This window comes from Mustela putorius, unplaced genomic scaffold (genome assembly GCF_011764305.1).
Source record: "Mustela putorius furo isolate JIRA1106 unplaced genomic scaffold, ASM1176430v1.1 tig00004041_pilon_pilon_pilon, whole genome shotgun sequence".
Classification (NCBI taxonomy): domain Eukaryota; kingdom Metazoa; phylum Chordata; class Mammalia; order Carnivora; family Mustelidae; genus Mustela; species Mustela putorius.
Window position 1 is genome coordinate 1,269,983 of NW_025422176.1, and position 24,884 is coordinate 1,294,866.

Here is a 24,884-nt window from a genome sequence, read left to right on the forward strand (position 1 = left end):
CTAATAACAACACAGTCTGTCAGTCTATGCTCAGCAAAACCTACTCCAGAACTTCTCAGTTCTGTATGCAACAGACTTTCTCTGTCTCTCTCTTTTTCACATAGGCCAGTGTGAATTGGGTTTCTGTCACTTGCCGTGGAAGAATCCCAAACTCCTAGAGGCCTCATGTGAATAAGATGGGGCCTCTAGTCTCTATGCCATAGAGGGCATAGAGGGCCAATGGACTCTTATTTCAAATCAACAACTGATTTTAGATTATAAACAAGGTAATATTAACAAACATATAGCACCAATGGGAAATTTTGCTTACGTTTCTTTTGCGTATGATTTCACATTTTATTTCGACATATGGAAGTACTTCTCACACAGTGCCCTGCACATAGGAGATCTGTCATAGTTATCTATGAAGTGAAGTAAGTATATGGGAAGAAATGCTCTGAAATCTCATCCTAAAACATCTCCCCCACTGCATCAGTCAGCACCACTCTGCCCTGGAAGGCTTCCCTTCACCCATGCACCACTCTCTAGACTCATTCTTCCTGGGGAAAGAGAGCATCTTGTATCAGAAAGTATGTGAATGTATCAGTAAAATAAACAGAGGTGAGGCTAATATCAAAGGCCTCCAATATACAATGTAGGTAAAAAAAACATAAAAAAAACCACACCATCTAGAAGCTTCTGTCACACTCTTACATTCACACTTCTTCCAAAGCATCTCCCATTTACAGAATCTCACTTCAACCCCAGTGCAACCCTACTGAGGCCAGAAGACGGAGAAACTGGCATCAGAATAAATAAGCCCGTCCAGATCACACAACCAGAAGGACCGAGACCGTCTCTCAGTTGGGTTCCTGAGGCATCATTTAACTCAAGTTAACTATCCAAAATGACAAATGACAGATGCAAGAGTTTAAATCTCAGATCCAGCAAAGAAATTCCAGGAGCTCTGTTGGTCTGGTTCAGAGAAGAGGAGCGACTTCTAGAAGGAAAGTCTCTGGGATGAAGGGGAAAGGAACTCAGAACCCCTTACTCCCATTTTGGAAAAAAATGAAGGCCTATGGATGGTAGCAGGAAAGAGAGGAAATAAAAAGGCAACCAGAGGGGTGCCTGGGTGGCTCAGTGGGTTAAGCCTCTGTCTTCAGCTCAGGTCATGATCTCTGCATCCTGGGATCAAGTCCCGCATCGGTCTCTCTGCTTGGCGGGGAGCCTGCTTTCCCCCCAACCCCCCGTCTGCTTCTCTGCCTACTTGTGATTTCTCTGTGTGTCAAATAAATAAATAAAATCTTTAAAAAAAAAAAAAGGCAACCAGAAATTTAAGGATAAAGATTAAAATCATAGTACCTGACCTGATTCTGCAAAAATGCACTAAGCTTATAAATTTGTGATAAAAGAAACATTATTTACTAATTCAATTAAAAACCATGATATACGAGGCAAATGCAAAAGGAGAGACGAGGGATATGAGAGTGAAATCCTTAGCTACAACAATAGGAAGTCAATAGACAATGCCTAAAATTAATATACAAAGAAGTAAAATAATAAATGTATGATGCAAAGGGGCACCTGGGAGGCTCAGTCAGTTAAGCACCTGACTCTTGATTTCAGGTTAGGTCATGATCTCAGCGTTCATGGCCTCGAGCCCTGTGCTGGGCTCTGTGCTCAGCGGGGAGTCTGCTTGAGAGTCTCTCTCCCCCTCTGCACTGCTACTCCCCCTCCCCCTACACCATGCACACATGTGCACGTGCTCTCTTGGAAATGAATAAATCTTTAAAAATAAGTAAGCAGGGCGCCTGGGTGGCTCAGTGGGTTAAGCCGCTGCCTTCGGCTCAGGTCATGATCTCAGGGTCCTGGGATCGAGTCCCGCATCGGGCTCTCTGCTCAGCAGGGAGCCTGCTTCCCCCTCTCTCTCTCTGCCTGCCTCTCTGCCTACTTGTAATCTCTCTCTGTCAAATAAATAAATAAATCTTAAAAAAAAAAAAAATAAGTAAGCAGGGGCGCCTGGGTGGCTCAGTGGGTTAAAGCCTCTGCCTTCGGCTCAGGTCATGATCCTGGGGTCCTGGGATGGAGCCCCATGTTGGGCTTCCTGCTCCATGGAGAGCCTGCTTCCTCCCCCTTTCTGTCTCTGCCTACTTGTGATCTCTTTCCTGTGTCAAGTAAATAAATAAAATCTTTAAAAAATAATAAAATAAAAAAATAAAAATAAAAATAAGTAAGTACATTCACTTATCCAGAAACACAAAGTGAAATGCCAGAGAAAACAGTTCTGAGAATTAGAAGTGCTCTCCTGGGATCAGGATTGGGGAAGGAAGCAGTAGAGGGAAAAATTGTTCTTTTCCCCAGTAAGACTGCCACTGTTTTTTCAACAACCTCCAGTTTTTTCAACCTCCAGTTTTTTTCAACACTGTTGGTGAGGAGAACAAATTTTAACTGAATTTAAGAAATAGAAAAATGAAACCAGTGAAGTCATTTGTGGGTCTGGATTCCAATTTGTAGTGTAGCTCCATATGCTGAGCTAAATAGAAACTTCATGAGTTGCCGACTGGTCTCTTAGGACTTACTCCCTTTGGGTTACTGTGAGAGCCATGAAATCTTGAATGGGGGTCCAAAAGAAAGGAATAACATTCACAGAGTGCCTTCCCTAAGACCAGGAAAGTAGGAATCATAGGGTGTGTATATTCCATACTCCCTTTTCTAAGAAGGAAATTGAGGTCTTATTGCTAACAGGCAGCAGCCGTTGGGGCGCCTGGGTGGCTCAGTCATTAAGCGTCTGCCTTTGGCTCAGCTCATGATCCCAGGGTCCTGGGATCAAATCCCACATCAGGCTCCCTGCTCAGTGGGAGGTCCACTTCTGCCTCTCCTCACCACCCTGCTCATGCTTTCGCTTGTTCCTTCTCTCTCAAATAAATAAAATCTTAAAATAAAAAAAAAAAGGAGGCAGCAGATCCAAAATTGGTCTGTCCATTTCCGAAGTCCACACTCCTTCCACTTGGCCAACAGCCCTCATCAGACTTACTAGTAAACTGCTAACAGCCATGAAATTCTTCCCCAGATAGAAACTCCTCAGTCTGTTCAAGGCCAGCTATGCTCTCCTAGCTCTCCTGTCCAGGCTCATCTCTGACCATTTCCCAACATCCACGCCACTGAAATAGGCTTAACTATTATTCCCACAACTGCCCCTGAGTCTTCCCATTCCTACACTACTCATATGTATGTTGTTCCCTCTGCTGGAAACATTTCTCCCCACCTATCAAAATCCTACACCCATGGGAAAATGCTCACGGGGAGAAAAACAAGGTACAAAATTGTATATATTCAATGGATAGTCCTGCCTTAAAAGATACAGGTAGGTACACACTCACAGGAAGAAACTAAAAGGAAATACTAACAATTATATCTGGGCGTTGAGTTCATTGGTAAATCATCTTCTTTTTTATATTTGTATATATCTTCCCATTCTCAACAACCTGTGTTACCTTTATAATTGAAACAATGGGGCACCTGGGTGGCTCAGCAGGTTAAGCATCTGCCTTCGGCTCAGTTCATGATCCCAGGGTCCTGGGATCGAGCCCCACATTGGGCTCCCTGCTCAATGGGGAGCCTGTTTCTCCCTCTCCCTCTCCCACTCCCCCTGCTTGTGCTGTCTTTCACTCTCTATCTCTCAAATAAATTAATAAAATCTTTAGGGGCACCTGGGGGGCCCAGTCATCAAGTATCTGCCTTCAGCTCAGGGTCCCGGGATCAAGTCCCACAAAGGATTCCCTGCTTGGTGGAAAGCCTGCTTCTCCCTCTCCCACTCTCCCTGCTTGTGTTCCCTCTCTAGCTGTGTCTCTCTCTGTCAAATAAATAAAATCTTAAATAAAATATTTTTAAAAAGGAAACAATCAAAAATTTTAAAAAATTCATTGTTCTTTCAAAGTTCTGCACATATGTTAGTTCGTTCAGAAAAGCTTCCTCGATTTTCTATCATCTTTTCCCTTCATCCCAGGGATGGCTAAAGCAACTTTCACATGCCATCTTGTAATAAAATTATTGGTGCACCTGTTCTCTCCTGGCCTCACCCTCAACCAAGCTGTAAAGTCCCTGAAGGACAGCAACCTTATCTTATTCATCCTTGCCTTCCCTGCTGTTCCTCACATAATCAGTATTTTAAAACAATATCTAAAAGGGAGTTATCCTTTTGAAATGCCTACTTGGAATTACACCAGACAGGAATTATACAAAAGCAAACAAACTCAACAGCTTAGATGTTCACATATTTGGTGGCTTGAGGATAATAAGTAAGTAATTTGGTAAACATCAGCATTCCACACATAGCAATAGACTCTAAGAGCCAAATTCTGGCATTTATATTAAGTAGTTTCTTACATATTTTCCTAAGGGCAGAGGAAAGGACTGAACGGAAGCTCCCGCTTCCAGGCTCACTGCTGAGAAGCCAGGGCGGCAGCCTTGGGACAGGCCCTCCAAAGCACCACCTATGGCACTCGTCTGCCCCCTTCTGGCCAAAACTCAGATGCCACCGTCTCAGAAGGAAAAGAAGAAAGAAAAATTTTAACTGCACAAACTGGTAGCCAACCTTTTATACTTGCTGAGAAGAAAAATCTGTGAGGGCAGTTATTGTGATGATAATCCAGCTTTGGAAATCTGATAGTAGATCAGGTTTGATGGGCAGGAGTCCATGAGTTGGAAGATGGCTTTTTGCCCCTAAAATGCTTATTATTTTCCCATGATCCCTTAGATCAAATGAATCTCCCTGCTATGTTTAAAACTGCTATAAGGGACGCCTGGGTGGCTCAGTTGGTTAAGCAGCTGCCTTCGGCTCAGGTCATGATCCCAGCGTCCTGGGATCGAGTCCCACATCGGGCTCCTTGCTCAGCAGGGAGCCTGCTTCTCCCTCTGCCTCTGCCTGCCATTCTGTCTGCCTGTGCTCGCTCCCTCCCCTTCTCTCTCTCTGATAAATAAATAAAATCTTTTAAAAAAATAAAAAATAAAACTGCTATAAAAAGTTGCTTCAGGGACGCCTGGGTAGCTTAGTCAGTTAAGCAACCGCTTTTGGCTCAGGTGGTGATCCAGAGTTCTGGGATCGAGTCCCACATTGGGCTCCTTGCTAAGTGGGGAGCCTGCTTCTCCCTCTGCCTGCTATTCCCCCTGCTTGTGCTCCTTCTCTCTTTCTCTTTGACAAATAAATAAATAAAATCTTTAGTAAAAGAAATCTGCTTCATCTGCCTTAGGCTCAGGTCATGATCCTGGGATCCTGGGATTGAGCCCCACATCGGGAATCCTGCTTGGTGGGGGGTCTGCTTCTCCCTCTCCCTCTGCTTGTGTTTCCTCTCTTGTTGTGTCTCTCTCTGTCAAATAAATAAAAATTTTTAAAAGATTTTATTTATTTATTTGACAGAGAGAGAAATTACAAGTAGGAAGAGAGGAAGGCAGAGAGCGAGGGAGGGAAGCAGGCTCCCCGCTGAGCAGAGAGGACCCTGAGACCCTGGGATCATGGCCTGAGCTGAAAGCAGAGGCTTTAACCCACTGAGCCACCCAGGCGTCCCTAAATAAATTTTTTTTTAAAAGTTTGCTTCAACATAACTGAATTACTGGTTGGTTGTGTAAACAGAGATAGGCATATGAGGTTGGAGAATGTCACTCTGAGCAGAGATGGGAAGTGGTAAGGTGTTCGGGAGGTACTAACTTAGCAGTGATTCCCCTCCTGATTTTTTTAAGTAGGTCAACAGAACCCCAGACCCTGAGAACAAGAGTCAGACGCTTAGTCAACTGAGCCACCCAGGCACTTCCAGAGATTTCCCTTTAAAAACAGATAGGGATGGGGTGCCTGAGTGGCTCAGTGGGTTAAGCCTCTGCCTTTAGTGCAGGTCATAATTTCAGAGTCCTGGGATCGAGTCCCACTTTGCACTCTCTGCTCAGCAGGGAGCCTGCTTCCCCTTCTCTCTCTGCCTGCCTCTCTGCCTAGTTGTGATCTCTGTCAAATAAATAAAATCTTTAAAAAAAAAAAAAAAGGCAGATGGGGTGCCCGAGTGGCTCAGTCGGTTAAGTGTCTGCTTTCAGCTCAGGTCATGATCCCCAGGTTCTGGGATCAAGCCCTGCATCCGGCCCTTCCTCGGTGGGGAGCCTGCTGCTCCCTCTCTTTCTGCTGCTGCTCCCTGCTTGTGCTAATGCAAAACTTTTCTCTGTTGAATAAATAATCTTTTGAAAAATAAAAACCATCAGATAAAAAAGCAACTAGGCCTACCAGGAAAGATATCTGATGAGAGAATACATTACTTTGGGTGGGGTGGGGAAACTTCCTGATGCTCACCAAAATTCACTACCATGAGAAAAATACAACCACTTCATCTGTGCTGAAGCCGAGGAAATATGTGTACTGCAGAACGTTGGAGAAAGGAATCAGAAGTCAGATATTCAGTCACCTTGGCCCATGGTGAGTGGGGATTCCAGAAGCCTGGGAATGTCACCGGGAGCAGCTAAGCATGGCAGGACAAGTTGGAGACAGGGTCTGGTCCAGGCCAGCGGAGAAGGCTTAGTTCCGCATCAGCCCAGAAGAGGCTAAAAAGAGCCATCCTGCCTGCAGAGAGTGGGTCTGGAATCGGGCCTGATTTAAATCTGAACAAAGGTAATCAAACATAGCTTGCCCTCGCTACCAAGGCCCATAATCCTGACCCAGAGGGCATCCTCCAAACCTCATTCTAGCAGCAAACCCCTTCAGCAGGAAGGGAAAATCATTCAAATTCATGGAGCCACCGCCTCCCCACCCACCTCCATTCCTAACTTCTTCTCCAACCCCACGAAGCCAGAGGTGCACCCCTACCATATCCGTGAGCTCTGTGGGCCTCTAGCCACAAAAACTCGTGACAAAATGGGAGGGACAAAGCTACCAGATGGTGACTTTCCACAAACCAGCTCCAGTCCTAGGATCCTAAAGAGGCAGAGAACACTCCAAACAGATGACTGACAAGAGGGTAAAGTCATGGAAGGGAAAGGCTGGAGGTGGGTACTGAAGCCGTTCTCTTTAGGCAGCTGAAGAGCACAGCACGGAATGGAGCTTTTAATTCAAGGGCAAGGCGATAGCTCTCAACAAAGCCCAGGTAAACTAGGATGGGCTTCTAAGGAGATTGCACGTTATTTTCCAGTTAAGAGCAAGCCCAGAAAAAAGCAGCCACGTAGAAGTATGACTAAGCAGAACGAAAACAAACTAAAAAAAAAAAAAAAAAAAAAAACAAAAACCCCACAATAGGACCTATGCAGAAGTAGCACAGGGAGGGGAGAAAAGAAAAGGAACAGAGCGTGCAGAAGGCACGTCATGAGAGCACTTCAAGAACAAGGAGAGGGAGGATAATAAGGAAGTCAAGGACTTGACCACCACCATAAACCAATTAGACCTAACACACACACACACACACACACACACACACACACAGAGAGAACACTCCACCCAGCAACAGCAGAATACATATTTTTCTCAAGTGCCCATGAAACATTCTCTAGGACAGCTCACAACTGAGGCCAGAAAACAAGTGGAGGGATAGCTGGGTCACTCAGTTCGTTAAGTGGCTGCCTTTCGCTCAGGTCACGATCCGAAGGTCCTGGGATGGAGTCTCACATCGGGCTCCTTGCTCAGCAGGGAGCCTGTTTCTCTCTCTGCCTCTGCCTGCCACTCTGCCTGCTTGTGCGCTCGCTCTCTCTCTGACAAATAAATAAATAAATAAAATCTTTAAAAAGAAAACAAGCGTAACTAAGACGGAAATCATATATCCTTTCCGATCATTATGAAATAAAACTAGAAATCAAAAGAAGAAAAAACAGTGAGAAAATTCACAAATATGTAGAAACTAAACAACAGTCTTAAACAACCAATGGGTCAAAGAAGATACCATAAGGGAAATTAAGAATTATCTTGAGACAAATGAAAATAAAAACACAATATACCAAAATATGTGGGATGCTGCAAAAGCAGCACTAACAGCTAATTTATAGCTGTAAATGTTTGGGTTAAAAAAAAACAAAAAAGAAATATCTCAAGCCAACTGCCTAAACTCTACATCCTAAAGACCTAGAAAAGGGGAAAAAAAAAAAAAAAAAAAGAACAAACTAAACCAAAAGGTAGCAGAAGGGAAGATAATAAAGATCGGAGCAGAGATCAATATAATAGAGCAAAACAAAAAAGAAAAATCAACAAAACCAAGAGGTGGTTGTTTGAAAAGATGAACAAAATTTACACACTTTTAATTAGATTTATTATGAAAAAGAAAGAAGACATTTCAAATAAAGTCAAAAATGAAAGAAAGGACACTACTTCTGATCTTACAGAAATAAAAAGGATTATAAAAAAGTACTATGGGGGGTGCCTGGATGGCTCAGTTGGTAGAGTGTCCAACTCCTGATCTCAGGCCTTGATCTCAGGGTTGTGAGTTCAAGTCCTGTGTTGGGCATGGAGCCTACTTAGAAAAAAAAATACGGGTCCCTGGGTTGTTGAGTCAGTTAAGCAACTAACTTCAGCTCCGGTTCTGAGAGCGAGCCCCATGTCGTCTTTGTGCTCAGCAGAGTGTCTGCTTCTCTTTCTACCTCTGCTCCTCCCAAAGCTCGTGCTCACTCTCTCAAATAAATAAAATATTTTTTTAAGTAAATCAATTAATAATAAATTAATAAATAAATACCAACAAATTGGATAAACTAGATGAAATGAACAAATTCTTAGACACACACAATCTACCAAGACTGAATCATGAAGAAATAAGAACTCTAAATGGATCCAATACTAGTAAGGAGACTGAATCAGTAATCCAACAACTTCCAACAAAGAAAAGCACACCAGGACGCCTGGGTGGCTCAGTTGGTTGGGCAGCTGCCTTCAGCTCAGGTCATGATCCCAGCGTCCTGGGATCGAGTCCCATATCGGGCTCCTTGCTCCGCAGGGAGCCTGCTTCTCCGTCTGACTCTGCCTTCCACTCTGTCTGCCTGTGCTCGCTCTCGCTCACTCTCTCTGACAAATAAATAAAATCTTTAAAAAAAAAAGAAAGAAAGAAAAGCACACCAAACAGCTTCACTGGTGAATATATCAGACATTTAAAGAAAAATTTATACTGCTATTTCCCAAACTCTTCCAAAAAATTGAAGAGGAGGAAACACTCTAACTCATTCTATGAGGCCAACACTCCCCCAATCCAAAGCCAGACAAAGACAATGCAAGAAAAGAAACCCACAGACTAATATCCCTGAAGTTTTTTTTTTTTGTTTTTTGTTTTTTTTGACAGAGAGAAAAGACACGTGCACTGAAGCAGGGGTGGAGTGCTCAAGCAAACTCCACACCCAGCACAGATCCCAACACGGGGCTCGATCTCATGACCCTGAGACCATGACCTAAGCAGAAATCACCAGTCAGACACTTAGCCAGCTGAGCCACCCAGATGTCACATCCCTGAATAGTGATGTAAAAATCCTTGACGAAATACTAGCAAACCAAAATCAGCAGCATATTAAAGGATGATACTCTACAGCCAAGTAGAATTTATTCCTGAGATGCAAGGATGGTTCAATATACAAAAGTCAAGCAATGTATTACACGATATTAACAGAATGCTGGAAAAAATCCACATGATCATCTCAAATGGTGAAGAAAAGGATTTGTTAAAATTCAACACTTTTCATGACATAACTCAACAATCCAGGAATAGAAGCAAACTATGTCAACATAATAAGGGCCCTGGATGAAAAGCTCCCAGCTGACCTAATACTCAATGGTGAAGGACTATTTCAAACTCTTACTCTGAGATCAGGAACAGGACAAGAATGTCTGCTTTTGCCACCTTTATAAGCCTAAGTGCTGGAAGTCTTAGCCAAAGCAATGAGGCATGTAAGAAAAAAGCATTCAAAGAGAAGAGGAAGAAGTAAAATTGTCTTTGTTTGCAGATGATATGATGTTATAATCAGAAAACCCTAAATATTCCACAAAAAAACCTGTTAGAATTAATAAGAGAATTTGGCAAAGTTGCAGGACACAAAATCAACACATAAAAATCAGCTGTATTGGGGCACCTGGCTGGCTCAGATGGTTGGGTATCTGCCTTTGGCTCAGGTCATCATCTGCGGGTCCTGGATCGAACCCCACACTGGTCTCCCAGCTCAGTGGAGAATCTGCTTCTTCCTTCCCCCTGCTTGTGTTTTCTCTGCCTTGTCTCTCACTCAAATGAATAAATAAAATCTTTTTTTAAAAAAATCAGTTGTTCTTCTACGTACTAACAATGAATGATCTGAAGAGGAGAAAAAATTCATTAACAGTAACATAAAAAAAATAATAAAATACTTAGGAAAAAAATTCAACAAGGAGCTGAAAGCCTTGTACTCTGAAAACAACAAAACACTGATGAAAGAAATTAAAGACGACACAAGTAAATGAGAAAACATCCCATGTTCTTGGATTGGAAGACTTAATACTGTTAAGATGGTAATATTACCCAAAACCATCTACGGATTCAATGCAATCCCTATTGAAATTCCAATGGTGTCTTGTGGAGAAACAGAAAAACCCGTCCTAGAATTCATACAGAACTTCAAGGGACCCCAAATAGATAAACATTCCTGAAAAAGAAGGGTAACATTGATGGTCTCACACTCCATGATTTCAAAACTTACAACAAAGCTACAATAATCAAAACAATATGTATGGACCAGTGGGGGTAACGGTGTGGTACTGACATGAGGACGGACATGATCAGCGGAAGAGAAGAGAGTGCCCAGAAATAAATCTTCACATATATAGTCAAATGACTTTCAACAGGGTGTCAAGGTCATACAGTGGGAAAAGGACAACAAATGATGCTCAGAAAACTGGATATCCACATGCAAAAGAAAGAAGTTGGACACTTACCTTACACCATATAAAAATTAACTTAAAATGGATCAAAGAGTTACACATAAGAACTAAAACTATTGGGCGCCTGGGTGGCTCAGTGGGTTAAGCCGCTGCCTTCGGCTCAGGTCATGATCTCAGAGTCCTGGGATCGAGTCCCACATCGGGCTCTCTGCTCAGTGGAGAGCCTGCTTCCCTCTCTCTCTCTCTGCCTGCCTCTCCATCTACTTGTGATTTCTCTCTGTCAAATAAATAAATAAATAAAAATCTTTAAAAAAAAAAAAAAAAGAACTAAAACTATTAACTCTTAGAAGATGGGAAAAGTTTAATGACATTGGATTTGGCAATAGTTTCTCACTTGTGACACCAATAACACAGGCAACAAAATTAAAAACAGATATATCGGACTACATAAAAATTTAAGAACTGTTTATCAAAAGACACTATAAAAAGAAAGAAAGGACAACGCAGAGAATGAGTTTACAAATCATATATCTGAACAGAGATTAATATCCAGAATATATAACAAACTCCTACAACTGAACAATAAAAAATAAATAACCTGATTTATTTTTTTTAAAGATTTTATTTATTTATTTGACAGACAGAGATCACAAGCAAGCATAGAGGCAGGCAGAGAGAGAGAGAGAGAGGAAGCAGGCTCCCTGCTGAGCAGAAAGCCCGATGCGGGGCTCGATCCCAGGACCATGGGATCATGACCTGAGCCGAAGGCAGAGGCTTAACCCACTGAGCCACCCAGGCGCCCCAAATAACCTGATTTTAAAATGGGCAAATGACTTGGAACGTCTGGGTGGCTCAGTCGGTTAAGTGTCTGTCTTCGGCTCAGGTCATGATCCCAGAGTGCTGGGATCAAGACTCCCACTGGGCTCCCTGCTCTGAGGGGAGCTTGCTTCTCCCTCTGCCTCCTGCTCCCCCTGCTTGTATGGTCTCTCTCCCTGAGAGATAAATAAATAAAATCTTTAAAAAAAAAAAAAAAAAGGACAAAAGACTTGAATAGACATTTCTCCAAAGATACTCAAATGGCCAATAAGGATATGGCCATATCCAGTATCAGTAGTCATTAGGGAAATGCAGGTCAAAATCACACTGCGATATTAATACACACCTATTAGGATGACTACTATCAAAAAAGCAGAAAATGGGGCGCCTGGGTGGCTCAGTGGTTTGGGCTGCTGCCTTCGGCTCTGGTCATGATCTCAGGGTCCTGGGATCGAGCCCCGCATCAGGCTCTCTGCTCCGCAGGAAGCCTGCTTCCCTCTCTCTCTCTCTCTCTCTCTCTCTCTGCCTGCCTCTCTGCCTACTTGTGATCTCTGTCAAATAAATAAATAAAATCTTTTTAAAAAAAAATTAAAAAAATAAAAAAAGCAGAAAATGACACGTGCTGGGGAAGATGTGGGGAAACTGGAACACATGTACATTACTGCTGGGAATGTAAAAAGATGTAACTCCTTATGGAAAACATGATTCCTTGAAAAATTAAAAGTAGAATTCTCATATGATTCAAAAATTCCACTTCTGGACATACACCTGAACGAACCGAAAGCTGAGACTCCACCAGGTATTTGTACACTTGTGTGCACAGCAATACTATTCACGACAGTCAAAAGACGAAAGTAACTCAGCTGTCTGTGGACAGATAAATAAATGAAAGGTGATATATACATATAATGGAATAATATTCAGACTTAAAAAGGAGAAAAAAAATTTTTTTAAGATTTTTTTTTTTAATTTCTTTGACAGAGACAGAGACCACAAGTAGGCAGAGAGGCAGGCAGAGAGAGAGGAGGAAGCAGGCTCCCCGCTGAGCAGAGAGCCCTATGCGGGGCTCGATCCCAGGACCCTGGGATCATGACCTGAGCTGAAGGCAGAGGCTTAACCCACTGAGCCACCCAGGTGCCCTGGAAATTTTTTTTTTTTAAGGAGGGAAATGTTTACACATGCTAAAACACAGAAAAACCTTAATGATACATACTATGTGAAATCAACCAATCACACAATGACAAATGCCATGTGATTCTACTTCTATAAGGTCCCTAAAGTAGTCAAATCTCTAGAGACAGAAAGAGGATGGCAGATGCCAGGGGCTGGGGGTGAGAGAGTAAGGAGTTAGTATATATTTTTTTTGTTTTAAGATTTTATTTATCACAGAGAGAGAGAGCACAAGCAGGCAGAGGCAGAGAGAGAAACAGGCACCCCGCTGAGCAAGGAGCCCAATCCAGGACTCGATCCTGGGATCCTGAAGGCAGTGGCTTAACCAACTGAGCCACCCAGGCCTCCCAGGAGCTAGTATTTAATAGCACTGAGGAAGATGAGGAGTTCTGGAGGTGGCTGGTGGTTATGTTTGCACAACGTAAATATACTTCATGCCATTACCTTGTACACTTAGAAGTGGTTAAAATGGTAAATTATATGCTATGTGTATTTTACCATAATTTAAAAAAAAAAAAAAAAACTCTTTTTAAAATAGAGAGCACTTCCCCATACCCCTGGGGCTAATAATACATGATATGTTACTTAAAATAATATTTTTAATTAATAAATAAATAAATAAAAGAGAGAGCACTTCAAAAAGTTAGCCTGGGGGGCGCCTGGGTGGCTCAGTGAGTTAAAGCCTCTGCCTTCGGCTCAGGCCATGATCCCAGGGTTCTGGGATGGAGCCCTGCATCGGGCTCTCTGCTCAGTGGGGAGCCTGCTTCCCCCTCCCCGCCTGCCTCTTTGCCTTCTTGTCATCTCTGTCTAATAAATAAATAAAAATTAAAAAAAAAAATTAGCCTAGGAAAGAGAAGAAATTTGAAGCTACAACCACTTCACACTCAAGGAAATTACATACGGTGTGCTTTCCCTAACAGGATCTAAGTTTCGGTACCTGGCTGGCTCAGTCAACAGAGGTGCAACTCTTGATCCTGGAGTTGAGTTTGAGCACCACATTAGGTGTAGAGATTACTTAAAACAGTAAATATTTTAAATAAAGGGGGGTTGGGGATCTAAGGTATCACTATGAGATATAAAAGGACACTGGGAAAACACTAGAAAGTAAATAATGATCTCACAAAAGTAAAAATTAAACAGAAAAATAGCAGAAATGCTATTTTGGAGTACCCGGTTGGCTCAGTCAGTTATACATCAGCCTTTGGTTCATGTCATGATCCCAAGGTCCTGGGATCAAGCCCCGAGCCAGACTCCCTGCTCAAGGGAGAGTCTGCTTCTCCCTCTTCCTCTCCCTGCTCCCTGTTCTGTTTCTCTCTCAAATGAAGAAATAAAATCTTTAAAAAAAAAACCGTAATAGAGGGGCGCCTGGGTGGCTCAGTGGGTTAGAGCCTCTGCCTTCAGCTTAGCTCATAATCCTAGGGTCCTCGGATTGAGCCCCGCCTCAGGCTCTCTGCTCAACAGGGAGCCTGCTTCCTCCTCTCTCTCTGCCTGCCTCTCTACCTACTTGAGATCTCTGTCTGTCAAATAAATAAATAAAATCTTTAAAAAAACAAAAAAAACAAAAACAAAAAACTATAATAGAGTAATAAGGAAGAATGAGGGGCGCCTGGGTGGCTCAGTGGGTTAAAGCCTCTGCCTTCAGCTCAGGTCATGATCTCAGAGTCCTGGGATTGAGCCCCGCATCTGGCTCTCTGCTCGGCGGGGAGCATGCTTCCTCCTCTCTCTCTCTCTCTGCCTACTTGTGATCTCTGTCTGTCAAATAAATAAAATCTTTTAAAAAAAAATAACGAAGAATGAAAGCTTCCCAGCTGTTTCTATGACATCAACACAACCATGATACTAACCCCCGACACAGATATCTACTAACGAGCTCTCTATGAAAAAGTTCTAAATAAAGCATCATCAAATATCCAGTAGGATTTTAACATGCACTCACACATGTGCATGCGCACCCACACAGACATCTCATAAACGTGTGGGGCTTGATCTTGAGGTGCAAAAATAATAGGATATTAGGAACGCTATCAATATGATTTCCCACATTAGTAGATCAGAGGAAATAAAAATCGTATTTGACAAGGGTCAAACGATAGACTTAAGATGTGTGCATTTCCTTAAAAGTAAATTTTACCCCCTCAAAAGAGAATCTTAAACTGAAACTGAACTCTAGTTGTTGATATGAATGCTGAAGCAGTTAAGAGTGAAATATGTTGATATCTGTAAGTTACTCTGAAATGCACCCCCAACAGAACCTGGATGGACAGAGCGATGGATGGGTGGGTTGATGTGTGACAGAGCTAATGTGCTGAAACACCAAACTAGGATCTAGATGTTGTTTGTTGTATGCTTATCTCGACATTTCCGTATGCTTAAAAATATTCATATGAACTACTGGAAAAAGGTAACCCCCATTAGGTTACAACTTAATTCGCAATTACATAATTTAATCCAAAGTAAGACACTCAAAAGGTGGAAGACTTGGAAAGCCTTACCCCTGTGGGGGGGTGTGCAGCGAGGAGAGAGGCCGGCACTTACCTAAAGACGGGGAGGCGAAGGCCGTGACAATCTGCGGCGAGGCCAAGGCCTCCAGCCTGTTCTTCAGCGCCTCCAGGTGCACACATTTTTCTGAGTAGTCTGGCGTATCAACAAGCATCATTAAGCTGTTCTGCATACCGGTCAGCTTGGCAGAAATCACAGCTACGTCCTACGAAAGGCCAGAACAGAAGATATTTATTTTAAAAGACCCCAGGTCCTTCAGGAGCGCCTGGGTGGCTCAGTTAGCTAAGCATCTGCCTTTGGCTCAGGTCATGATCTCAGGGTCCTGGGACTGAGTTCTGTGTCAGCCCCCGGCTCAGCAGGGAGTCTGCTTCTCCCTCCCCCTCTGCCCCTCTCCCCTGTTCATGCACTCGCTCTCTGTCTCTGTCTCAAATAAATAACATCTTTGAAAAAAAAAAGAAAGAAAGAAATGAAAGACCCCAGATACTTCGATAAGAACAGACAAAATACAGGAAAAGACAGTCCATATAATAAAAAAATGGCCCATAAACTTATTATGTTCAATATGATTAGCAGTCAAATCAATGGAAATTTATTTTTTATTTATTTTTTTTTTTTAAAGATTTATTTATTTGACAGAGAGAAATCACAAGTAGATGGAGAGGCAGGCAGAGAGAGAGAGACAGGGAAGCAGGCTCCCCGCTGAGCAGAGAGCCCGACGCGGGACTCGATCCCAGGACCCTGAGATCACGACCTGAGCCGAAGGCAGTGGCTTAACCCACTGAGCCACCCAGGCGCCCCTCAATGGAAATTTAAACAAGAGTTTTCTTCCTAACAAAGTGGAAAACCCTAGAGAAAATTATGATAGCTACTGTTCGTGAGGGTGTGAAGAAGAAGAGTCTGGTCCCATAAATTTGTACTGTCTTTCTAGAAGGTAATTTAGCAATTTGCATCAATAATTGAAAATTATTCGGACGCCTGGGTGGCTCAATTGTTAAGCCTCTGCCTTCGGCTCAGGTCATGATCTCAGGGTCCTGGGATCAAGCCCCACGTTAGGCTCCCTGCTCAGTGGGGAGCCTGCTTCTCCTTCTCCCACTCCCTCTGTTTGTGGTCCCTTTCTCACCGTGTGTCTATCAAATAAATAAATAAAATCTTTTAAAAGAAATGGAAAATTATTCACACGATTTTTTTATTAAAGATTTTACTCATGTACTTGAGAGAGAGAGGGTGCCGCGCATGAGCAAAGGGCTGAGGGGGGCGTGCAGAGGGAGAGGGAGAATCAGACGACTCGCCAAGCACAGAGCCCAATGCGGCAAACCTCAGGACCTTGAGATCATAACCTGAGCTTCACGAAGGCAGATGCTTAACTGACTGAGCCACCCAAGCACCCCTCACATCTTTTGACCTCGTGTTTCCTTTTCTAGAAATTTGTCCTAAAGAAACAATTGCGGGGGGGGGGTGCCCAGCTGGCTTAGTTGGTGTACCATGATCTCAGGGTGGTGAGTTTGAGCCCAACATTGGGTGTAGAGATTACTTAGATATAAAATCTTTAAAAAAACAAAGAACGAACAATCAGAGGGACACAGAGATAGTCATGGATTCTAATTAATTAATGTGATTCTAGTGTTGTAGTAACGAAAGCCTGGAAGCAACCTAAATCCTAAAGGACGAGTCACTCATAATGACATGCGGAATACGTGCACACATTAAAAATCATGTTTTTGAGAAGTATTAATTACAAAGGGAAATAAGACTTTCTATTAAGTAAGAAATAAGACATTAATTTAAGTAAGATCTTGTTTAGATAAAAAATAGACACTAGAATATATGTAATGTCTTTATATCAGTAATACATAATATATACAAAATACATAAGCACAAATATGGAAATAGTAGGAAAAAATACCCAGTACACATTAAAAAAACTTATCAGTGTGCACAGGAATAGGATCATTTTGTTTTCTGCCTTGTACTTTCTGGAATTTTCCAAATCTTCTAAGACACACATAAATTATGTTTAAAATTAGAAAAATAAATGCTGTTTTTTAGAAGAATTCAAGGTATAGTAATTGTGTTTCATTTCATCACTCCACAGGTGTCTATATCATGTCAGACACCGTGTTAGATGCCTGAGACACACAGAAGCTCACACGGCAGCCCCTGAGTTCACAGCGTGTTGGGACAGTAAGATGAGGACACAATTTAAGGAGTACGGATCAGGAGCCAGCGGCACAGGGAGGGAGCGAATGAGTTTGCCCGCGAGGGGCCAGGAGCCGGCAGGGATGCCAACTGCTCCAACGGTTTGGCGGAGGGACAACGGGCAGCAGGACCAGAGCGGTGGCGGAGGAACCCAATGAACAGACAACCACAGAGAGGTCCCGGGATGGGAAAGGCCCCCCAACCTGTGTTCCACACTCCCATTTCATCCATTTTCTCTGCCTTTTCCATGGAGGTTTCTCCCGAACTCTGTGACTGAGAAGGTCTTCTGTCAGGTGGGAGACACCAACTCCAGAAGGTGGAAAGACCCAGAGCTACTGCAGGTCTTCCCACTCTTTGCTTGTGTGTGTTTCCACGTGCTGCGTTTTCCAATCCCTTGCGGGTTCGGGGAAATGACTTTCTTGTTTGTGCCTCTGAACCTCAAGCGCCTGCCTACCTGGCCTGCGGACATGCCCTCAACTAAAGACCTGAGTCTTTTTTTTTTTTAAAGATTTTATTTATTTATTTGACAGAGAAAGATCACAAGTAGGCAGAGAAGCAGGCAGAGAGAGAGAAGGTGGGGGAAGCAGGCTCCCTGCTGAGCAGAGAGCCCGATGCGGGGCTCGATCCCAGGACCCTGAGATCATGACCTGAGCTGAAGGCAGAGGCTTACCCCACTGAGCCACCCAGGAGCCCAAGACCTACCTGAGTCTTGAAGGTCTCCTCAATGTCGGCACTCAGGGTGCTCCACTTGTCCGCTTCCTGAAGGGATTCGGCCGCGAGCTGCATTCTGGACTTCACCTGGTCGATTTCTACCAATACCTAAACGAGAGACGAGAGGACAAACACTAAGGAAGTGGCAGTTCCTTCATCTCTGGCCTCCGCCTGTGACCGGAAACATAAGCGTCACAGCACGCGCCTGTCTTGAGGGAGCTTCTGTGAATGTCTCCCCAAAACAAGAATCGGCCTGAGGGACAGGAGCCGAAATACCTGCATTGACTGAGATGTATCCTGTTCAAATTTTTTAATGTCCTCCTTGACAAGAATCATCTGTTCTTTCAGAAAAGACGCTTCCTGTTTCAGGGCTTCGACATCGCGGAGCACTTTGGGCATGTTCTGAAGAGCCTGGTGACTGGTTTCTGTAGCAAGAACCCAAGAACAAAAGGTGAAACTCGGACCGGTCACCAGTGGACAAGATGAACAGATCGTGAGACAGGAAGGGATTCTGCCCAAAGCACCCCCAACCACACAAGTTTTCTGTGGAAGATGCGGAGGGAGAGGAGGAGGGCTGGGAGGCGGGCTCTGCCAGGACCATGTTCTCCCAGACCGCCGGACGTGCGCCATGTGATTTGACAAGGACGGAACCATCAACCTGACCCAACATGAACGCTTCTCCACGACTGAGTTCAATTGAAAGTCCCTTCGTGAGGAGAGGAGGTGAAAGAATCTGACACTGGGTCAATGCCAACTATGTAGCAGGTGACCTACGAACATTCTAGCACTGAATGTCCACAGGAATCACCAGCAGCCACCTGTTACAAATTGGGAAACTGAGGCTCAGAGAGGCTGAGTAACTGCCCTCAGATTTCACAGAGCTGAAACCAAACCTTACATATGTCTGGCCCCAATGTCCGCATTCCATGGTCTTTTTGAAATAGAGTCCATAGACGGCCAGCGCCAACTGGGGCACAGTTAAATGCAGGTCTCTAGGCGCCTGCCAGAGTTTCTCATTTAGCAAGTCCAGTAGGAGACTGGGTGACATTAAGAAAGCTGCATGTTGTAAACAAACGTCCCAAACACAGACTACAACGTGCACATCTCTGGGCCCTATGATGTGTTACGTGGAATTGGGAGAGCTAATGGCGCACCCTTGACCCTTTAAAGGGCAATGCACCGGGGAATCAGTAAGTCCACTGTCTTCTCTCTACCAGTGCGGTGAACGGAACCTGAACTTCTTTTTTTTTAAGATTTTATTTACTTATTTGACAGACAGACATCACAAGTAGGCAGAGAGGCAGGCAGAGAGAGAGGAAGGGAAGCAGCTCCCCGCTGAGCAGAGAGCCTGATGCGGGGCTCAATCCCAGGACCCTGGGATCATGACCTGAGCCGGAGGCAGAGGCTTTAACCCACTGAACCACCCAGGCGCCCCTAGAACCTGAACACCTTGAAGAAGTATTTCAGGAACCTGTTCGTCCAGCTGTGACATAGAATAACAATCTGTTTCCAGCACTGACCCCAGGTAAAGTTCTAGGACTAAGAAAACAAAGACAGAACAAGGATTTCTTTCACACAGAGACGGACTTTGAACAATGCTGACTTTTAACAACATTTTTATAGCTCCAACCTTCTGCTTGCTAAGCCTCAGTCACTCTTCGGCCCCTGCTGATCCCTCATTTTCCTTCTGCACAACCCCCCCCCCAAACTGAATCCACTCTTTCTTCTACTTTTTTTTCTTAAGATTTTATTTGACAGAAAGAGACACAGTGAGAGAGGGGAACAGAAGCGGGGAGAGTAGGAGAGGCAGAACCAGGCTTCCCACCGAGCAGGGAGCCGGATGTGGGGCTCGATCCCTGGGATCAAGACCTGAGCCAAAGACAGACGCTTAACGGCTGAGCCACCCAGGCGCCCCTCTTATCCCCATTTTAAAACTCTCACTTGCAGTGGTTGCCTCTGGGAGGATAAGGACCAGATTTACTGTGAAGGGGAACGGAGGCACTTTCTTGGGTGACGGCAATATTCCCCTTGACAGAGATTTAGGTTATCCCAGCGTACACACTGGCCAAAACTCATGATGCTCATCAGAACAGATCTGTGCCTTTCACCTTATGTAAACTGTATTCAGTTGAAAAATAAAGAGCTGTAAAATAAGTGCTGAATTCTACTGTTTAGGGTACCAACTGAAATGTACAGGGGTAAAGCATACTGACGTCTGCAACTCATTTTGAAACACGTCAAAAAACAGGATGGATGGGGATGCCTGGGTAGCTCAGTGGGTTAAAGCCTCTGCCTTCGGCTCAGGTCATGATCCCAGGGTCCTGGGATCCAGCCCCGCATCGGGCTCTCTGCTCAGCGGGGAGCCTGCTTCCTCCTCTCTCTCTCTCTGCCTGCCTCTCTGCCTACTTGTGATCTCTGTCAAATAAATAAATAAGATCCTTGAAAAAAAAAAAATTATGGATGAGTGGAGAGAGGGACAGATCTGTAACAGAGCAGAGCAGTACACTGTTCGCTGCAGAATCCAGGTGATGGGCTATGGACTCTCTTTACAAATTCTCTCACAGTTCCCGACCGCGTGGGACCTGCACCCACAGTCACTCAGCTCAAGAACCTGCTGTCATTCTCGATGCTCCCCCCGCTCATCCCTCCTTCCAATCCATCAGCAAGTTCTTCCCATTCCTCCTCCTAAAAATATCTTAAATCTACCCATTTCTCACCATGACCACCGCCATAACCCCACTTAAAGCCACTATATGACAGTCCATTCTTCTGGACAGCTGCTTTTCAAACAGAGACAAAAACCCATCCATGTCTCTCCCCTGCTTAAAAATCCTCTGGTACATACCCTTTATATTCATTTTGTATCAACTCCAAAGTCTTTAATGTGACATTAAATGCCTGCATGAGGGACGCCTGGGTGGCTCAGTTGGTTAAGCAGCTGCCTTCAGCTCAGGTCATGATCCCAGCGTCCTGGGATCGAGTCCCACATCGGGCTCCTTGCTCAGCAGGGAGCCTGCTTCTCCCTCTGCCTCTGCTGCCATTCCGTCTGCCTGTGCTCGCTCTCTCTCTCTCTCTCTCTCTGACAAATAAATAAAATCTTTAAAAAATTAATTAATTAATTAATTAATTAAAAAAAAATAAATGCCTGCATGATCTGGTCCCTGTTTGGTTTTTGTGGGTTCCCTCCACCCGCCCCCAACTTGATTAACTGATCCAACCTAAGACTGGGTCTGTTTTTTTGTTTTGTTTTGAAGATTTTATTTATTCGACAGACAGAGATCACAAGTAGGCAGAGAGGCAGGCAGAGAGAGAGAGAGGGAGGAAGCAGGCTCTATGCTGAGCAGAAAGCCCGATAGGGGCTTGATCCCAGGACCCTGAGATCTTGACCTGAGCTCAAGGCAGAGGCTTAACCCACTGAGCCACGCAGACGCCTAGGACTGGGTCTTGTTCAACACTGTATCTCTGGAACCTGGAAACCAGTTTGTGCCCAATAAATGTTTGTTGACTGAATGAATGAACAAATCCATCCTCCAATTTGGAGGCCTCAACACCCCCCCTCGAGCCTCTGCAATAACACCTCTTCACTGCAGACTTGAGCCCTCGCCTCACCTTCCATAAAAATACAGCTTTAAACCTCGGAAGGCGGGCGCCTGGGTGGCTCAGTGGGTTAAGCCATTGTCTTCGGCTCAGGTCATGATCTCAGGGTCCTGGGATCGAGTCCGCATCAGGCTCTCTGCTCAGCAGGGAGCCTGCTTCCCTCTCTCTCTCTCTGCCTGCCTCTCTGCCTACTTGTGATCTCTCTCTGTCAAATAAATAAATAAAATCTTTAAAAAAAAAAAAAAAAACACCTCGGAAGGCTTCCCACTGCCTAAGGGCCAAATTCCCAACTCCTTAGGATGACCAAAAGGGGACACCTGGGTGGCTGAGTCAATTAGGTGTCCCACTCTTGATTTCCACTCTGATCATGATCTCAGGGTCATGGAATCAGGCCTGCTTCAGATTTTCTCTCCCCCTCTCTCCCTCTGCAGCCCCCTTCCCTGGGTGTGTGTGTGTGTGTGTGTTTGTGTATCTATCTGTGTGTAAAGAATAAAATAAAATAAAATGATGGGCAAAAACGCCTTTCATCCCAACCTACTTTTTTGTCTTATCTCCAGAAGTCTTCCCCTCCCCCGGGGGAAAGTGTGATCCTATAACAATAATATTAATGACTAATGTTTGTTGATGTTACTGATGCAGCTCTGTTAGAATTTCTCACTCTTCTGTGGACTAGCTAGGCCTTCTTATACCCACGTGGCCCTGCGTGTGCTCTTCTCTGTCCCCTTCATACCAGAGGGAGCAAGGTATAACGGGTAAGAGCCCTAAACTCTGGGACCAATCCTTGGCTTCAAATCCAAACTAGAAACATGATGCTGGGTCCGTGATTTCACTCAGCCACAGTCTCTGCAACTATGAAGTGGGAACCATAACTGCGCCCACCTCCAAGGATTATTGCCAGGTTTAAACTGGATAATTACACTGAAAAGGGGCAACATTAGCATTCTGGCCAGGACCGTTCTTCATTGTGTAGGACTACCCCAAGCATGCAGGACACTAAGCATCGCTAGGTATTTCCACTAACTGTCCCTCATTGTGACATTCCTTCCCATCGCAAGGACTGAAAAACACACCCCACAACATCCAGAAACTCAGGGGATGGTGGGGCTGGAAGGAGGTGACATGACCACCCCTGGTTTGAGAACCACTTAGTTAATACATACAAAGCATTTAAAAGAGTGACTGACACATACCAAGGACTCAAATATTGCTATCACCGTTATTAATGTCCTTTCTCTCTTTGCCCTATTAAGTCTTCCTTCAAGGCCTAACACAGTTGGAAAACCCTTTATGATCCTCCCAGATTAGGGGTGACTGCACGCTTCTGCCAGCTCTCATAGCCCCTGGTCCTACTTGCAGAAGAGCCATCCCTCATTGTAACTCAACTGTTTTGTATCTTCCCCACGAGGCAGCCATCTCCTGAAGGGTAAACTTTTTGCCCCTGGCCCCGTTTCTGGGCACAGGTGTGGCAGATGCTCAATTATGAGTATTAGAGGCAAAGCACAATAAAGAACCTGCAGTGAAATAAAGCTCCCCTCCCCCCCCCCCCCCCCCCCAACAACAGCCTTTTCTTAAACACTGGACCCATCTCTAAAGGAAAGTTCTATTTACTGGGTCATAAACTTCCCTGCGGGACCTGTCTCTCTCCCACCAAGCCTGGCAGAGAGACCGGCGTCCAGGAGGCATCTAATGAACGGACGGCGAGTAAACATCGAGTGGAGGAGTTCATGGGAAGGTTGCTGGTGTGTATTGTTTTTCAGTTAACTCTCCTGGAAAGATGGTTCAAGTCTCTATTCAAGCCAGCCCACCTCCAAGGGCATGAGGGTCCGCTAAAAAACTACGCTCCCCAGATCTGTGTCATTCCCACGCCGCTTTGATATGCTTTTGCGAATTTAAGGACCAGGTGACGATCAGTTACTATTCTTGAAATTCACTCTTTGGGACGTCAAGGAAACCTGCTGGCACCGCCAGGGGGAGGAGGCAAGCCCCGGCCTCGGCAGGCGTGAGACAGGCGGCAGCGAGCGGAGACCGGCCCCCGGCTACCCGCCCCCCCCGACCAAGGGTCTGCAGGAGGGGGAGGGGCGGGCCGGGCTCGCCTTCCCACCGCGGGGCCCGCGCCCGCCCGCCGCCCGCCGCCCCACGCCCGTCCCGGCAGCTCGGCCTCACCCTCCACGGCGTGGTTCACCTCCTGGATGAACAGCTGCAGCTTCATCACCAGGGTGGCCGCGTGGCCGTCCGCCTTCCCCGCCGCCGCCTCCTTGGGGCCGGTCCTGAAGGCCGCGTTGATCCACTCCTTCACGTCGAAGTCTTCCGCCAGGAACTTAGAGAAGTCCATGGCCGCACCCGCGCTCAGCCCCGGCGTCCGGCGGCAACGAGGCTGTGGGGTCGAGCGGCCCTGAGAGGGCACCGGGGCTGGCCTGGTGTGGGGGGCGGGGGGCGGCAGGCAGAACCCCCAGCGCCCACTAAACTCGTCCCTCCGCGTCCCCTCTGTGAACTCGCGGAGCAGCGGGCTCCGAATGGCCCTCGCCGCGCGCCGTCCTTCTTCCGGAAGTGGGTGGCCGTTACCATAGCGACGCCGGCGCTTCCGGGCGCTCTGCCGAGCTGGGGACCGGAGAAAGGCTCCCGGCGCAGAGCGGCTCGCAGCTGCTCTTGCTAACTTGAGTGCACGTTGAGCGCTGAAAGTATATGCTTGCTCTGAAGCCCTTACGTGCCCTGGCGCACTTAAAGAGTTCACTGTCCTCCGGGGGCCGTTATTCTCCCCCAAGGTAAAGATAAAGAATCAAGAGGCCGCTGAGCAACTGGTCCAGAGTCAGGTCGCCGGAAAGGGGGACTGTGGGGCCTTGAACTGGGGCAAGCGGGCCACTGGAGCTCGAACTCTTTACCACGCTTTCCTGCCTTCCTACGGAGAGCGGAGCAATCTACGCCATCCGGCCTCAGCCCTCCCCATAGCCACATTGACCTCCTGTCCTTTCCCGAAACGTACCACGCTGGAACTGGAACTGACCGGTTGCACCTGTTTTCTGTAGCCTCGTAGGACGCCTCGGAAAAGAGAAGGCTTCAGTGTCATGAGAACCGAAAA

General features: G+C 45.4%; 1 protein-coding gene across 2 annotated transcripts in view; it reads right to left on the reverse strand.

Annotated features, from left to right (window-relative positions):
• The window catches only part of COG7 (component of oligomeric golgi complex 7), an 82,870-nt gene extending 58,512 nt beyond the window's left edge, over positions 1-24,358 (reverse strand). For both annotated transcript variants that reach the window (XM_013048893.2, XM_004778324.3), the window contains exons 1-4: positions 23,972-24,358; positions 18,488-18,636; positions 18,203-18,319; positions 15,341-15,509 (exon numbers count right to left, since the gene is read on the reverse strand). In XM_013048893.2, coding sequence (XP_012904347.1) covers positions 15,341-15,509; positions 18,203-18,319; positions 18,488-18,636; positions 23,972-24,140 — 604 coding nt within the window. In that variant the 5' untranslated portion in view covers positions 24,141-24,358. The remainder of the gene's footprint in view (positions 1-15,340; positions 15,510-18,202; positions 18,320-18,487; positions 18,637-23,971) is intronic.
• Positions 24,359-24,884: the final 526 nt, after the last annotated feature.